Source organism: Phallusia mammillata, chromosome 1 (genome assembly GCF_965637545.1).
Source record: "Phallusia mammillata chromosome 1, kaPhaMamm4.hap1.1, whole genome shotgun sequence".
In the NCBI taxonomy this organism is placed as follows: Eukaryota; Metazoa; Chordata; class Ascidiacea; order Phlebobranchia; family Ascidiidae; genus Phallusia; species Phallusia mammillata.
In genome coordinates, this window is record NC_137252.1 from 24,797,642 (window position 1) to 24,814,061 (window position 16,420).

The following is a 16,420-nucleotide window of genomic DNA, read 5'->3' on the forward strand; positions in this document are numbered from 1 at the left end:
GTTGGCGACAGAAAATTCGTTGCAAAACAAATGCATGCAAAATTTTAGATCATTGGCACTAATCGGGCACACTTGGCGCCGGGTATGTTGATCCCGAAATTGAACAGTTTTTGAAAAGGGGAAACCCCTTCAAATTGGTGAAAAAAGTTTGACAAATATTAAGGTACAATATAAAATATTGACTATATTTAGTAAAAATGATATGCAAATAACTTGCTTGTTTGCAAAACTTTTAAGTTTTGTTCGTGAGAAAATTTTGTAAAAACAACTGTATTACACTCAATTGTATTGTAGCAAACTGTTAAACTTCAAATATAATTTTGTTTGAGAATACCTCATTACTATGGCAATCTGACTAAATCCACGCAAGCTTTGTTTGTGCATTGATTTGGAACAAATAAACTTAAACGAAAAGAACAAAATATTGCGATTAAAGTTTTTGTCAAAATACTACGAAAATGTCTGGAGATGGCAACGGGAGTAATTCTGTGATTCTTGCTACTGGGAGTTACGATCATACTATCAGATTTTGGCAAGCCCACAGTGGTTTGTGTACTCGAACAGTCCAACATCAAGACTCAGTAAGTGATTGCTGTTGCAATTTTAAATTTAATTTCGATATATACTGCTGTAGACCAATTTAAATCCAGTAGTAAAAACATGAAAACATATAATAAAACAAATCGGAATTGAAAACAAAGTAATTAATCTCTATAATTGTTATATCACCTGACATTGTTTGGTTTGGTTTTCTTTGCATTGTTTGTCTTTTCGACATATCATTTTAGTTTTCAATATATTGGTATTGTACTGTAACTTCTTGGTGGAAGTGCAAATACAAAGTTTTTATAATTCCTAATTGTTTTTAATTTTTTTATTTGCTCTTACTTGTACAGCAGGTAAATGCAATGAAGATAACACCAGATCGAATGTTGTTGGCTGCTGCTGGTTATCAACATGTCAGGTAAAATAACAATAATTTTTTTCATGTGACAAGCTTATCATCATCTTTAAATGTGAATAACCCATATTAAGTCCATGATGTAATATGCAGGTTACACCACTCAAAACATTGATGGTAATCTTCTAAAACTTCTACCATTAATGGTAATCACCCTAGTTAATCTATCAATATTCAGTAACATTTGTAGTTGTATTTTTTCCCAGTAGCCCACCAAGCAACTGATGTAGCAAAGTTTGCCCACTGAACTAAAATAATAGAGACCCAGTTAACAAAGAAGACATTGCAACAATGAGCAAGTGTTATACTTTTGTCGGCTTTAGAAACTCAAAGACATTCTAATGTGGCCTTGCGCATTTCATTATAGGGAAATGCCATATGTCAAATATTTAGTAATGTTCTGTTTTACTCTCCACATAGTAAAGTGGTATATCTATATGTTTCTTTGTTTTCAGGATGTATGATATTAAGTCGATGAACCCAAACCCAATTGTATGTTATGATGGTTTGGGTAAAAATGTCACAGCTGTTGGGTTCCAAGAAGATGGAAAATGGATGTTTACAGGTGGTGAAGATCACATGGCAAGAATATGGGATATGAGGTAAAATTTTTGTCAAGTAAATCACATAGAGTATTAAAAGAATAAGTTCTAGATTGTTGTTTGATTTCAGAAACTTAAAAATGATGTTGTTACATGCAATCTTAGATAATCTGTTTTTCTGACTACATTTGTTTGAAATTAAATCAATTTAATGAGGAAAGTAGCAGCCCAAGTAGACAAAAAAGTGACATGCTTTATTGTTGAAACATTTCAGCAAATTCTTGTGCCATCACCAGTGATATGCTTTTTACATCTATTTGGGCCGATATTTTCCTCATTAAACTTATGAACAGATCTGTATGTAGTGTTCTAAACCAGTTTGTTATTAATTAAGTTTTAAAATATAGCTGTCCAAAACAATAAAACATTTAACGTAAATTAAACCTTATATAACTTGTGTCACAGAGTTCGTAGTGGTCAGTGCAATCGCATGTTTCAAGTCAATGCCCCGGTCACTTCAGTGTGTTTACATCCAAACCAGGGAGAACTGATTGTAGCAGATCAAAGTGGATGCATTAATATTTGGGATTTGAAATCAGATAAAACTGAACAGCTGGTAAGGCCCAACTGTGCATAAAAATAAAATTAAATGAATAAACAAATTTTAAAGAAGGATTTACTTCATTTCATGAAGTTGTATTTATACTCTTCAAAGTAAACACAGTTTTATGTATGTTGCAAAAATATATTTTCTGATGTTTAAAATTTTGTTTGTGTTTAAACAGTGAAATCTAGTTTTTGAATTACACAAAATGCCTGGAAAAAGCTATTTGCTTATGTCCTTGTCAGTTGGATGAAACTGTGCCCATGTTTAAAAACAGTAACATTTTGTAAACCAGAACTAATTTAGCTGTATATTTCCAATCATAACTGTACCTTTACCAGATCCCAGAACCTGGTGTTGCAATCAATTGTGTTGATATTGACCCTGATGCAAGCTACTTAGCTGCTGTTAACACCCAAGGTAACAAATCAAAATATGTTACATTAACCACTTTATCGTAGCCAATACAATAACCTGCCGCTTTCTGGCTACTATTCCCATTTTTTTAAATGCTACCCCAAGTCTCAAGCTTGAATTAGACCCCAAGTCTAGCCCTCGGCCCATAGAAAGTTAGTGATTAAGACTAGTTTTTAAAATACAACTCAACTGTTTCTTGAGACAAACTGACTTCCAAACAGTTTGATGTTCTTTAACATCTATGGCTAGGCTATCGTTAATTACTGTGTATTTGCTTTAAATTTAGTGATTTTCGGCATAAAATAGATGTAGACTGTCACAATAGATGTCAACTGTGTGTTTCAGGTACATGTTTTGTGTGGAGTGTGTCACAATGTAAAACCATGGATGGAATAATGCAGGTAAACCCACGTGCAAAATTGAAGGCTCACTCAAGATATGCCCTGAAGTGCAAGTTCAGCCCAGATTCTGTGTAAGTTGTATTATATTTTTTATACTTAGTAACTCTACAGACTTATGTTTCTGATTAATTTTTTTTCATACATTTTATACATGTTGGGTCTGTTTTAACTAAATTGGTGGATGGTAAATATTCTACATGTGCTGAAGGCCTTCAGTAACTTACTGTAAGAAACTTGCATATGTTTTTGTTTCAACCAAAAAGACAATTTGCTCCGTAGAATTCTTTGGGTGCAGCAAAACTTGAAATATGAATTAGGTGGGTTCAACCAAGTCTACAATTATTGCACTATATATGTGAGAGAGCCATAAGCACATAAAAATGCAGTTTGAAAACAGTTTTAAATGCAAAGTATGATCACAAAAATTTTTGTACCCGAACATAAAGACAAACAAAGCAATTTTGCATGTTGGGGTTTTAATACAAAACCTACTCGGAATGAGGTGCATTGTTTCTAGTCACTAGGTGGCAGCAAAGTGCTGTTTTGCATTTTTTACTGACTACATTTTCTTCAACTTTGTTTCTGTTTATAGTGTGTGGGGACACTGTTATGAACACTAAACACCTAAAATAAAACAAGCTACATTTTTGTGTTAGCAACAGTTCCCTAAAAACAAAATGACATGAAAATAATTGTATTGTTGTAACAAGCATGTTTAACAGCAAAACAACAACAACAACAAATAGTACAGTAAAATAAAACAGTCCACCTAACATTCGGTCTGTAGTTTAGATCAAAAGAATGTGGGACTAAAACACAGTGGATTTTGATGTGTGGTCTTTCAAGTTTTGGTAAATGCAGAGTAAGTCATCAAAAATGTTAAAAATGAAAGTCTTGTGTTTTTTTAGTGCGTGATGTCACAGTGGTTATTGTGTCATACTGTTATGCTTGTGCATATTTCAAATGCTGATTTGGGGATTGGTGATCGGCCACTATTTATAATTCAATCATTAGATTTTCTTATTTAAATTATATGTTACTTACAAGAAGAAAGGTGTTGGAACAAAAAGGTAGTAGCAAAAACCGAACAAATGCCTAGTTAACTAATTGTAAAAAAAAGTTTTTGTTCTGACAAATGCACATCAAATAATTTTGTTTAAATTTCATGTGTGGATTCCTGTTCAATGTCAAACCCAACTTTGACTTCAAAAATACTTTTTTTATTGCTTTAAATATGTTAAGTCACAGGCAAAAGTGCAGAAAGGGTAAATAAAAAACAAAAATAGAACAAAGGATAAAATCAAATGTGACGCTTTTATAAATTGTCCTTATACTTTTTTCCTTGTTTAAATTGACTTGCTAGCCATGTAAGTCCTTCAAGAAGTCCTTGGCCAGATATAGCACAACTGGCTTGTATGTGCCATCTTCTGTTCACGATTGAAGCAAGGTTCAGTTTTTCTTTTATCTCTTCTATCCTCATTGCGTTGGGAAGATCCTAAACAGAAATTGTCTTTTTTAAAACAATTTTTTTCTGTTTTTTAAACTGTGTTGGGTGGCTATGATAAAAGATTAAAAAGCTTTTCCTTAAGCATGTAAAACCCACTACTTTTTAACTGTTAGTAATACATTATTTTTTAAAAAAAACTCAAAAGCACAAAAACCTTTTTAAATGTTTACCATTCTTTTACATTTTTTCTTAACAAAGTTGTATTGGCTTGTGGTTTCACCTGTTTGTTTGCAAACACAATAAGCCGACAATCTTTTAGGTCATCTTCCTCGAGTAAACTGTGCAATTCTTCCCTTGCTTCCTCTATTCTCTCACGATCATTGCTATCCACAACATAGATCAAACCTAAATACAATTTTTTTTTCAACTATTGCTTTAAGTCAGGGGTTCCCAACCTTTTTACGATCTCGTACCACTTGGACGCTCTGTACTGCCTCGTTTACCGCTTTTGGCAGAACAACTAATTTGATCGAATCATATTTTATTCAAGAGAATAATATTGGCCTACTAAAATACCACTAAAGACCCACAACTATTTGTTTTTGTTTACTGTCCACCAATTGGTCAACAAAAGCAGATAATGAAATGATAAAGTTGTATATCCAGGTTTTTGTGAAAAAACGGGTGCTACTCGCGTACCACCTGAAAAACCTTCGCGTACCACAGGTTGGGAACCCCTGATTACGTAATAAAAATACAATTTTTAGTTTCATGTCAGTCCTTGTTGCCCAAAATTAAAATTTGTTGTATGTTTCTTAAGTACCTTGCACATTGTAGAAATAATGCCTCCACAGTGGACGAATTTTGTCTTGACCACCAATATCCCAAACCGAGAAACTGAGGTTTTTGTATTCCACCGTTTCCACATTAAATCCTAAGCAATTTAGAAAATGTTAGTTTTCAAAATTGAAACAATTATGATTTCAATATCTTCATTTAAATATAAAGTACCTTGGAGCACTATAATATGTACAGATCTATTCATAAGTTTAGTGGTGAAAATATGTAAATACTTTTTTATCTCAGTATTAAATTAGAGTTGTAGTTCATGCTGTTTTTACTATTTTTTTGGCGTAAAACTTGTTTCATTTTAATTATCAGGTGCACATACTTTATATTTTGTTCACACCAACATAATCTTAAGAAACATATTTTTTTGTTCTTACCAATAGTGGGAATAGTTCTAACCACTTTTCCCATCTTCATGCTGTACAGGATGGTTGTTTTGCCAGCACAGTCCAATCCAACCATTAAAATTCGCACTTCCTTATTGCTAAACAGTTTTCGAAAAAGTCCACCCTTTGATGACTCAAGACTTCCAGAATTCCCCATGTTCGAATTAGTAATGTGTTTTCACTTCTGTATTTGCTTCTTGGGAAGTTAAGCACAGTTTCGTTGTGGCCGGTATTTTGTGTTTTCTCGTTCGGTTGTATTTAGTGGTCTTAAGTTTTGATTTAGTTACAGTAATAAATATTTTGGTCAGCACAAATTAGGAAAATTTTACTAGAATTACTTTTTCATTTACATCCAATTTTCTTCATAAAAATCTGTAAAAAAATAAAAGTCAATTTTTTTTAATTTGTAATTTACCGCTTTAGCACAACACAAAACATTAAATCCTTCTGCAGCCAAAACATCGTGGATTAAAATAAACCAGGAATAAAAAGTCCAACCTGACAAAACACTAAAAACATCCACACAACTGATTCAACCTGCATACAAATCTATGTACCTTGTAACTTTCTTTTACCACACGCAACTAAACAACTTCCCACATAATGTTGTCATTTGCTGATGACGTCACTGTCCTCCGGAGGCGTCGAAATCGACCAAACCTGTGCTGGTGTGTGTTTATCCACTGTAAGCTGGAGATTATTTCATAACGCTGGATTAATGGGACTTTCATGAATTCGTTTATGCTTGTACACGAATTCGTTTATGCTTGTACACAGAATTTTTGTTAGTTAAACCTAAAATTCTCAATAGTGCCATCCTTTATGCTTGGGTGGAATGGATGTTGTAAAAAAATGGAAAGAAGATTTCTACAATCCGCTATCTTTACTTTGACGTTAACAACACGGTTAATGCTATTTCTTTCTTTGTCAAAGATGGCGCTAGTTTAGCTCTTGACCATTAGAGATGTAATTCCTAGAACTAACTCTCTCATTGTCCTGTGGGTTGGACGCCCATATACAATTTCTTTCTCCTATGATGTCACTGTGTGACGTTAGCGGATGTATTTTGGTGTTGCATCGCAAGTTGTTCAAAGGTTGCTGGATAACGCAACATCCATGGAACTCGAACACATAGACGTTTTACAGCAAATCAAATTACAACGAATGTCTGGTTTTCCAAATTGATAAACTGGTTAGCGTAATGGATTCCAAGTTGTGTTTTAATACTCTTTTCCAGACAACAAAACCTTAAGCCGTAACCAGTGCCATTAAAGAAACATAGCTAATGTCTTTCGAGAAGCAATATTCTTTTAAAGTAAATTTTAGCTAGATTACTTTGGCAATGTTTCAAAACGTTATGAACTCAGAGCATCAAGAAAACCTTACGTTGATTGGTCGATTTTAATCAGTCTTTAACATGTATTTAACACTGTAACCTCGAAATATACCAAAAAACTATATCACGCCTTTTCCAAACTAATACCCAGCAATCTTATTATGATTGCCACTTTGCATAGTTGTCTCTTCGGCAACGTGCAATTTCACATCAACTCTGGTTTATTTCTTCTCCAGCGTGACTTGAATGCTGTGTATTCTAATCGAACATCGAGCTACCATACTAGGTCATACGCTTGGTGTGCGATGGATAGCAAATTCAGTTGGTTTCCGTACATACTGGGCCACTTTGCCCTAATGTTCTTCCTCATAGTAGTATGTTGTTCCTCAACTAACATGGTTAAAATCTCCCGTAACACCAACAGGAACACTTTTATTTTGATTATTAATGCGTTTTGTGCTCGAAAAAATAGCCTTTGTAGTATCTTTTATTCATGGTTATTGCAAAAATCTTGTTCAAATACTGTGTTTAGACAACTAACTAATTGTTTAACAACTCTCGTTGGTCTAATCATGAAAGACATTGTCTACAACAAATCTGTCATCAGGTCGCTGACAAGAACACGAAAATCGATTTTTACCGAACAATGTCGAAACAGTATCAGGTGCTTGTAAAGGCGCCAGCAGTAACTGGGTCAGTCTGCCTATAGCACCTGTGCTCACAACAAACTGGTTTTCTTTCTGGCGCGGCATACTTTCTTGCTGTAAACATGATCTTTGTTAGCATAAGCTCCCGTTGGAAGAACAAGTCAAATATGCCCACAATGTTACATTGATATAATGCGGTTATGGTTGAGAGGTGGTATCTGACCAAATCGACCTTGCTGCTTTGAATGCAAACAATAGGTGATAACAATAGCCCATTTCAAAAACGGACAGCTATAGTAAAACTACCTTAGCTTACAATATGACCAAAAATATTGTAAAAAATTCGTTTCCACAAATCACTTTTTACACCAATTAATTTAATGTAAGGAAACTGCATGACCTTCGAATTCCATTGCATGTCACATTTTTGCGTTGACTAAACAAAGTTCGTTAGTAAACGTGTGCATTCGTACAACTCATCAAACAGCGCTTAAACAACTTTCTTCCATGTAAAATTGGATTTCTACATCAAACCTTTTTCCTCATTTGATTTCATTTCTGCTGAAGCTTCGGGCGATATTGTCTGCTTTGTAGATGGGCTACTTTTTTGCCAATCGTCTCACCTAGAATGCTAGCATCTCGGCTATAACTTTCTATTTTTGTCTGAATGTCAGCGGTTTGGCTTGACTGCTAGCCGACAATTCACGTTAGCGCTCTAATCTTAACAAGAGCGCCCAACTAGAAAAGCCCCTAATTGATGGGGGATTGCTCGTTAGTCGTTGAATTACATTTGAAACTATATGCCCCAAATCGCAGTTTGCTGTAATTCAATTATTGCCTATTTTGAGAAAATTAAAAAAAGACAGCATCAACAGCAATTTTGTCAACTACTTCTTCGAGGAAATATATCTAACACACTAAATTGTAAACCATCCTTGTACCTTGCATTGACTAAATATCCATTTACCAAGCAGTCTATTCCTCTATCATCTCAACTCACTACTGTAACTCATTTCTGACGTCAGAAGTTCCACGAAAAGTGGATTGTTACGTCACAAAGTTGTGCGCTCTACCTCTGTAGTGAAGGTTTATTACATATGACTGTGCTCACGTTTACTCCGCATTTCAACCCGGATACAACATTAGTTTTTGGGACGTCTTTCCATATAAGTTGGTTAAAAAGGGGCGCATAACCGGTAAAGCTGTTATTTGATGAAAATTCAGCACTAAATAACTGGTCTTGTGGTATTACTTTAATTGCAGTCAATTTTGAAAATATGCATCATAAAAGGCGTTTTAAAATTTGCTTGTCTTTGGAGACAAGTCTTTATGTATAGCCCTAATAATTTATTGCGGTTTATTTTTATGACAAAATTGCCCAACAGACAGATATTTTAAACCGACTGCGACTCCGCAACACTGCATCGAAATAGAACGGAAGTTTTTGACGTCATACGTAACAGAACCACCAGAATACCAATGCGTCTTCACTACTTCTATTGTGTTTAACGACCTAAACTTAACCTTAGTCGCTTATTAGCATTGCTGCGGGTAAAGGACCTACAACACCATGACGTCACACAACCATTATTGAAGTCACAACTTGTCAGTGTATTGAGAGTAAAAGCGGTTCATAAGCTTCCGAGTTCAAATCTCGGTCAAAGGCATTGTTATGTGCCAAACGCGAACTAAATAATCCCTATTTGAATATATATGTGTAGAACATAACTTTATGATTTTTTCTTGCGCATTCAGATCGTATTCGTCTACATTTACAACAAGCCATCACGCAGTTATATACACATATTAAACTAAATGCTTAAAATTGTATTTGTTTGTGAAAAAGAATAAACAACACGAAAATCCTACACCTGCAGTCCTATCTCGGTGACGAAAAACACTAAAACAATGGGAAAGCCGTTTACTCTTTTAGCCAAAGGACAATAGCGCGAAACAATGGTTTCGTTCGATTTAATTGAAACGATTTCCTTTGTCTAATCATAGACGAACGTACAACACGCTTTGTTCTGAATGCTTTGAAGGGTCGCACCTGGTTTTAATGTTTCAGGTGCTTAACTGTCATAAGAAAACTAATCCTTAAAACGTTGTTTTCTTTCTATTCATTTGCGTATTAAATTGTGTTTCATTTGCCGCTAGATTAAGACCAAATCCGATGGATAAAAAATGGGATTAGATAAAATACAAGTTCTTGAAAAATCAACTATTAGTTTGTTTAGCATTACACCAGTTGAATCACAAATTTGTTAAATACTCAACCTGGTGGAAAAACGCTTGTTCGGTATATTTAATCTTGTCATGTTTGTTCTGAAATTTCAATCTGAATGAACACAAACACCGTTTTTACCAATTTAAGCCAAATTGGCACAGCTACAACAACTCCAGTGAAGAGCCTTTGATGAGTCAAATGAGTTGAGATTTTGTGATTTCATATCGCTTTGAGTGTGGCCACATTGATCACAAATACTGAATGTGATGACAATCTCCATATTGAAGTGCTAAACGCGTAAAAGATGTGGATATGCGTTGAAGTGACGAACAGTCATAACACGTCTATTGTAAAGTGTTCAGCGTTTAACTAATGCGAACTGAATAGATCGTGTTGGTCAGGGCACTTTATGGTCCTCAGTTCTGCTTTTCATCTCATATCACACTCTGCATTTAATAGAACCCACCCGGTGGTTAAGGTTTTGCCTGGACATACTCAACATTGGCCCTATTATACCGTTTAGGAATGTACGCTTTAATGTACAGGTATTACAGTGCAAGCAAATAAGTTCTATTAAACTTACTACTAGCTTCAAATCGTTTGTGAAACACATTTTAAACTGAAGACTGCTACCACCCTGCATTATTTTTACTGCATACAAACTTTCTGTGAAATGAAGCTCTACAGTACCAAGCTCTTGCGCGCGACGTCAACTCGTCTGTTGACTTTTCAACTAGAGCAAATTGCCAATAGTAATGAGAAACGCCCGTGGAGGAATGCAAAGCTGTAGAAATCTAGCTTACAAAACTGCTTTCACTGGGCAGTCTTTATTCTGTCTGACTCCTGCTGTTTTTGACAAACACATGAAGTAGTGGAACTTAATTGGACACCCCTAGCTTCCTCTTTCATAAGCTTCCGTTATTGTGCGTTGGATTTGGTCAGCGGGTGGACATTGAAAAGTATTAAGTGGTTCCACGTGGCCTAGTTTAACTTATCAGAGGACCTAATTAAACTTTTCAAGTGTTTGGAAGAAATGCTGTCTTCGTTTGCAGAATCTGATTTTGCTGCAAATTTGGGCGACAACCTTTTGACTTTACTATTCCCTATATTACCAAATAAAACCAATATTGTTAAGTAATGCAAACTTTTCTTTGTGACATAAATCAATTTCGGCATATATAAAAAAAAAAAACGCATGCCCTTGCACTAATCATGATTTGTCCAACTACTTAAGAAGGCTTGTCAGCTAAAAATGTGCTGATGGCAGCAGTTTTTGTGCCTGGCAAACAGAGAAACAATCTCGTAATTAAACCGGCTTGCTGAAACTCTCTCTTTCTCTTGACGGAAAACAAATCCGAGTTCAGGCGTAATCCAAATCGTTTGCAGACAATCTTGTCTCGACTGAAAGTTTTACAAGTTCGAAAAAGGCTATCGTCGCGCATCACTGCTTCTCGACGTCACGGCACGAGAATTTGTTATCACTTAAAACATCTTTATGTCGTGTGCAGGTATTTTATCACTCCGTCGCCGTATGACCGAATAGAAGCAGTTCAATGTCGAATTGTTTTGAACACAAACACAGCTAGAATCATGCACAGCGCATTGAACGCAATTGTTTCTTCGGGAAGTTATAGATGTGTCCAAAAAACTTAGCACCTTTGTAAGGTTTCAGATTGTCTTGAAGACTTATAACCAGTGGTGGGATTTGCCGGTTCCACCTGTTCTATAGAACCGTCTCACGAAAATTTTATAAATTCAGTGAACCGGTTAGCGTTAGCATTACTTTACTGGTTACTGTCAATGGTCTTTTTGTAACACAACCGGCTGAAAAATATGACTTTTGTAAAAGAAGCGGCTGACAAAACATTTGAAACCCACCACTGCTTATATGTATTTTTCATTAACTGCATAGCAATTTTGTATCTCAGTTTGCTTGCAACAACATCTGCAGACCAGTCGGTGAAAATTTGGCAAACCTCGAACTTTCAGTTATTGTCGTGTCTGAAGTTGGAGACAACAGATCCGGCCGACCCACCTCATGGCTGGATGTGGGATTGTGATTTTTCAGCGGACTCGCAGTTTATTATCACAGGTTTGTACAATTGGTTTTGTTCTTTTTTGGTTTAATATCGTACTATTTGAAAGAAGCTCAAGTTAAAGCTCGAATTGTTTTACATTTGTGCATCGTGGCGGCTGAAAAGAGAATTTGTTTACAAGCTCTTCGGCAGTTATGTCTTTGATTGAACTAATTTTTATGTCCATTTATGCTTGTAACAAAGGTTGTTTGATAAAGCTTTCCTTGTTCGAGTTTATTTTAAGTGAAAGCCAAACTTGTTTGTTTTGATTGGAACTCAATTACCAAGAAACAGTGACCACTATAATCTTTTTCAGCTTCCTCGGACTGTGTTGCCAGGCTTTGGAACATAGAGAAGGCTGAAGTGAAGAGGGAATACAGTGGACACACTAAAGCAGTAGTCAGTTTGGCTTTTAATGACAGTATTTAAACTTCACGTCTTTGAGACAGATCTCAAGAATCATTAGATGCCCTTCCAAGGAGGAAGTTAGGATGGTACTACCCAAAGCCGAGACAGGGATTTTTGTGTTGTAATGTTGATTGATGGGTGAACGAAAGTCATCAAAATTTACTCTATCACTACTCATTTCTTATACAATTGTTGATTTACGATATCTGCGCAGTGATGCGAGTCATTAAGCCCATGGAACCTGAAATCGCGTATTAAATTAAGCATGCAATATGGGTTTGTAATTTGTTTGTTAAATAAATATATACATCATGTTCAAAGCGCTAAGAAAACAGGGTTAGGATAAAGGTACCAATGTTAAAAAATTGAAACCCGTGATTTCTTGTTTCGTCCAATGTTCTATTGTATGGAGTAATCACATGCAGTTGCTTCAACCAAAATCTTTAGCTCTATGTTGCCACCTGATGTTAATTAAATGCAGTGGTGGGATTCAAATTTTTTTGTCACCCGGTTCTATTACAAAAGTCATATTTTGTCAGCCTATTCTATCACAAAAGTCATATTTTGTCAGCCTTTTCTATCACAAAAGTCATATTTTTCAGCCGGTTCTGTTACAAAAAGTCCATTGACAGTAACCAGTAATGTTAACCGGCGGTTCGCTGATCTCATAAAATTTCGTGACACGGTTCTATAGACCGGCTAAATCCCACCACTGATTAAATGTAATATTTCGTATACGCGTGGGCGCTATATTTGTTTTTGGCTAATGCCTAACCAAAATCAAAAGCCTAGATGTGCAGATATAACCACTCTTGTTTTAGATCAAGAACGTGAAATGTAGCAGCGGTGATCAGCTGGTATACGCCTATAAAAAACGATGATTTTATTCGTTTGCTGACACTCTTTTGAGATAGGTTAACAGTAGTGATGGGACGGGAACCCGGTACTCGGTATCGATGGTATCGAACGATTTCAGTGGTATCTATACTCGTACTCGGTATCGAAATATTTTGTCTCAGTTTTAGATACCGACGTGCGAATACCGAAGGTCGGTTTAACATAGGAATACAGACAACTTTATGCGAATATTTGCTTTGGACAGCACAAAATCGGAAAAAAGTTCCTCCCGGTTACGTATATTTTTTTCGCTATCGTGTGGAGATCACATTTTTCTTCATGTGCGTGTGTGCGCCTGTACCCCGACCATGGTGATATACAACTAAGTACAACAATGTACTTAAGTACTCGGTATCGAAGGTATATACATGTGGTACTCGTACTCGGCATCGGTACTCGCTTCAAAACTAGGTATCGTCCCATCACTAGTTAACACTGTGATGTTCAACCGGCGTTCTGTGAAAGATCGTCAGGTGTTTCACAAGGAGTTTAAATACTAGTGCTCCATGGTACTCCGGTCGAAAATCACTGGTTTAACACAATGGGCGTAAACACCTTTTCTTTTATAAAAGGAATTATCTACTGTCACGGGTTTAATTTAAATGTTCCGTCTTGATTTGCTTTTTTATCGTTGCGTAAAAGTGTGAAAGAGTTTTTAATCGTGATGAAATCAAATTGTGCAAAGCTTTACATACTTTAACATGTGAACGCAAAATTACGCTAGAATTGCATAGATTTAAATGCAAACATCAAAAATTATTAATAACCGAGAGCAAAGTATCTATCAAACACGATAATTTGTTTTCTATGGATATTGGTCGTGGGTTAGTGCTTCAGTGGTCCGGATCGAAACGTATCCTTTTCCACGTTGCCTTCACTACAAAGTGCACGTTTCATCTTTTGGCATTTTTTGTAAAAAAACGTTTCTGTTAAAATGGGATTTGGAAACATAAAATCGGATGCGGGTCTGTCTGCCCTCAACTCCTTCTTGGCAGACAAAAGTTATATGGAAGGGTAAGTTTTATTTGCGATATTGTACGCTGTAGACAGTAATAATTCAGTGATGTGTTGATGGATTATTTTTGTGAACTAACGTTTCATAACCTCAAGAAAATGGAGAACTGGTTTAACCTAGTTCAACAGTGATCAGTATTTTGCTAAGCTGTTGGTATTTTGGTATAATAATGACTCTATTCTTCTTAAAGTTATGATTTTTTAGGTCTGTTGTCTGAGTCTGGTGCTTATCAGCTTTAAACTATACACAACATGTTTCTTAATAACCCACTAATTCACATGTCATGTAGGTATGTTCCATCTCAAGCAGATGTTGCAGTTTTTGAGGCAATGGCCGGACCGCCCTGCAGTGACTTTCCTCATGCACTCCGGTGGTATAATCACATCAATTCATACAAACTCAAGTTTGGCAGGTACCGTCATTTATGTTTGTTTTTATCATATATTTTTCTGGTAATTTTATGCTTTAGTTAAATTTTGTGAGATGTTCTTCAGTGGTTTTTCTTCGGTGTTTTGTTGTGACGTCACTATCCTATTTTGCAGTAATGTTATTTCCAGTGTTTAGCGAACTAAAACAGGAACCTATCTATATAGAAAATATATGATTGGCTCTCAAAATGTGCAAGGTTTGTTTTAATCTTTCAATTAGTAGTTAGGATCTTCACAGAAAGCTGATTTGAAAATAAGCATTTACATTTGATCCGGCTTCCAGCTGGTTTGCACAAACAGCTAGCTAATAATAAACTGTCTTTAGTCTTCCAGGAATTAAGAAACCTTTGGATAGCTACGGACCAGCACAAACTGTAACCAATGGCAACAGTGCAGCTGCAGAAGATGATGACGATGATGACATCGATCTTTTTGGAAGTGATGATGATGAGGAGGATGAAGAAGCAGAGAAATTAAAACAGGAAAGATTGGCAATGTATGCTGCAAAGAAAAACAAAAGTAATTTCTGTTTTTTGGTTTACGTTTCATCTGCAGCTGTAACCCTGCTTGTTTTGTATTGGATACATTTAATAACTTTGATTGCAAAACAAACTTGTGATAAAATGTTGGGAAATAAACCGAAGATAAAACGCTGTCCTTTTTTCTCAAAAACCATGTGATTTGTGTAAATTTCCAACATATATGTATATGTAGTGAAACTATTTTATTGTTTTGTTTTCTGGTTGATGTGTGGAAAGTAATTTGAGGACTAACAAACGAACATTGACCTCAAAGCAGTGCTTGTTTCATAAAAAAGATATGTTTTTTCAGAGCCTGCTGTTATTGCCAAGTCCAACATCGTACTTGATGTGAAACCTTGGGACGATACAACTGACATGAAAGAAATTGAGAAGTGTGTCCGTTCAGTTGCCACTGATGGTCTTGTGTGGGGAGCATGTAAGTAATGAGGCCTAGTTTTATACTTGAATTTATTTATTTACAGGTCCCCTGCACGTTTTGATTACACTAATTTTATTTATTAGGCATTTTGAAACATAAACTAAATGCAGGTTAACTTTTATAATGGTCCTTATCTGTCACTGTTTCCTTGCATGTGTCAAAATTATAAGGACAAAAAGCATTTTTCTAATTGTGTCAAACTTTTTTTGCAGCCAAACTTGTAGCTGTGGGTTACGGAATTAAAAAGTTACAAATTACCTGTGTTGTTGAAGATGATAAAGTAAGTATCTAAAATAGCATTGCAATTACTAAACTGTAGTTTATATCTAGTCCAGGGGCACTCCTTTTTTAGCAAAGTCACATATTTATTTTCTGTCTTATGCATGGAATATTTATTTGCTTTGAACACCTAAAAGTGCATAAAACACAAATGAAACATGCAAATATGGATTTATAGATGAAAACTTGGAAATAATTTCAGATGTGTTTATTGCTCAGCGTGTTAAGAAATTCAAAGTAAGATTTTTCTCAAGAGCCATCTCCGTCAAAAAATTAGCCATATCTGACTTGGGAGCCATAGGTTCATGTCTGATCTAGTGCAAACCATATAAAAAGGTGTAAAAATTACATGGACCGGTTTGACAAACATATAGGTTGACTGCTAGCTAATACAGGTTTGCATTTATTTACAGGTTTCCACTGATTTCCTTGAAGAAGAAATCACTGGATTTGAGGATTTAGTTCAATCTATTGACATTGCCGCCTTCAACAAAGTTTAAACAAAATATTTCGCAAATAAAAATTAGTTCACTCAGACTTT

The 16,420-nt window shown here is 35.5% G+C and overlaps 3 protein-coding genes across 4 annotated transcripts; 2 read left to right on the forward strand and 1 right to left on the reverse strand.

The window, feature by feature from the left end:
- The first annotated feature begins 284 nt into the window (after positions 1 to 284).
- On the forward strand, positions 285 to 13,186 carry LOC145209352 (target of rapamycin complex subunit lst8-like). 2 transcript variants are annotated; one of them, XM_080079629.1, is made up of 8 exons: positions 285 to 581; positions 900 to 964; positions 1,417 to 1,563; positions 1,969 to 2,119; positions 2,449 to 2,527; positions 2,870 to 2,996; positions 11,746 to 11,909; positions 12,209 to 13,186. In XM_080079629.1, exons 1-8 carry the CDS (start codon positions 459 to 461, stop codon positions 12,319 to 12,321), a joined length of 969 nt encoding a protein of 322 aa, XP_079935755.1. In that variant the 5' UTR covers positions 285 to 458; the 3' UTR covers positions 12,322 to 13,186. The 2 variants fall into 2 exon arrangements, with proteins under 2 accessions (XP_079935755.1, XP_079935754.1); XM_080079628.1 differs by having other exon boundaries at positions 287 to 581; positions 897 to 964.
- LOC145209355 (ADP-ribosylation factor 1-like 2) lies at positions 3,604 to 8,781 on the reverse strand. The gene is made up of 5 exons (XM_080079631.1): positions 6,165 to 8,781; positions 5,599 to 5,979; positions 5,196 to 5,306; positions 4,653 to 4,777; positions 3,604 to 4,420 (listed from the first exon to the last, which is right to left on the reverse strand). The coding sequence occupies exons 2-5, from the start codon at positions 5,762 to 5,764 to the stop codon at positions 4,241 to 4,243; spliced, it is 582 nt and encodes a 193-aa protein (XP_079935757.1). The 5' UTR covers positions 5,765 to 5,979; positions 6,165 to 8,781; the 3' UTR covers positions 3,604 to 4,240.
- Positions 13,187 to 13,978: 792 nt separating the features above from the next.
- Positions 13,979 to 16,416, forward strand: LOC145209354 (elongation factor 1-beta-like). The gene is made up of 6 exons (XM_080079630.1): positions 13,979 to 14,211; positions 14,502 to 14,624; positions 14,966 to 15,159; positions 15,472 to 15,597; positions 15,813 to 15,880; positions 16,293 to 16,416. Exons 1-6 carry the CDS (start codon positions 14,132 to 14,134, stop codon positions 16,377 to 16,379), a joined length of 678 nt encoding a protein of 225 aa, XP_079935756.1. The 5' UTR covers positions 13,979 to 14,131; the 3' UTR covers positions 16,380 to 16,416.
- The last annotated feature ends 4 nt before the right edge of the window (positions 16,417 to 16,420 follow it).

Coding starts and splice junctions, on each gene's coding strand:
- LOC145209352 (XM_080079628.1), top strand. CDS start 459: ATGTCTGGAGATGGCAACGGGAGTAATTCTGTGATTCTTGCTACTGGG. Junction 2,997..11,745: donor AAGTTCAGCCCAGATTCTGT/GTAAGTTGTATT, acceptor TTTGTATCTCAG/TTTGCTTGCAACAACATCTG. Junction 11,910..12,208: donor CTCGCAGTTTATTATCACAG/GTTTGTACAATT, acceptor AATCTTTTTCAG/CTTCCTCGGACTGTGTTGCC.
- LOC145209355 (XM_080079631.1), bottom strand. CDS start 5,764: ATGGGGAATTCTGGAAGTCTTGAGTCATCAAAGGGTGGACTTTTTCGA. Junction 4,778..5,195: donor TTATTTCTACAATGTGCAAG/GTACTTAAGAAA, acceptor AATTGTATTTAG/GTTTGATCTATGTTGTGGAT. Junction 4,421..4,652: donor TTGTGTTTGCAAACAAACAG/GTGAAACCACAA, acceptor ATTTCTGTTTAG/GATCTTCCCAACGCAATGAG.
- LOC145209354 (XM_080079630.1), top strand. CDS start 14,132: ATGGGATTTGGAAACATAAAATCGGATGCGGGTCTGTCTGCCCTCAAC. Junction 14,212..14,501: donor GACAAAAGTTATATGGAAGG/GTAAGTTTTATT, acceptor CATGTCATGTAG/GTATGTTCCATCTCAAGCAG. Junction 15,881..16,292: donor GTGTTGTTGAAGATGATAAA/GTAAGTATCTAA, acceptor ATTTATTTACAG/GTTTCCACTGATTTCCTTGA.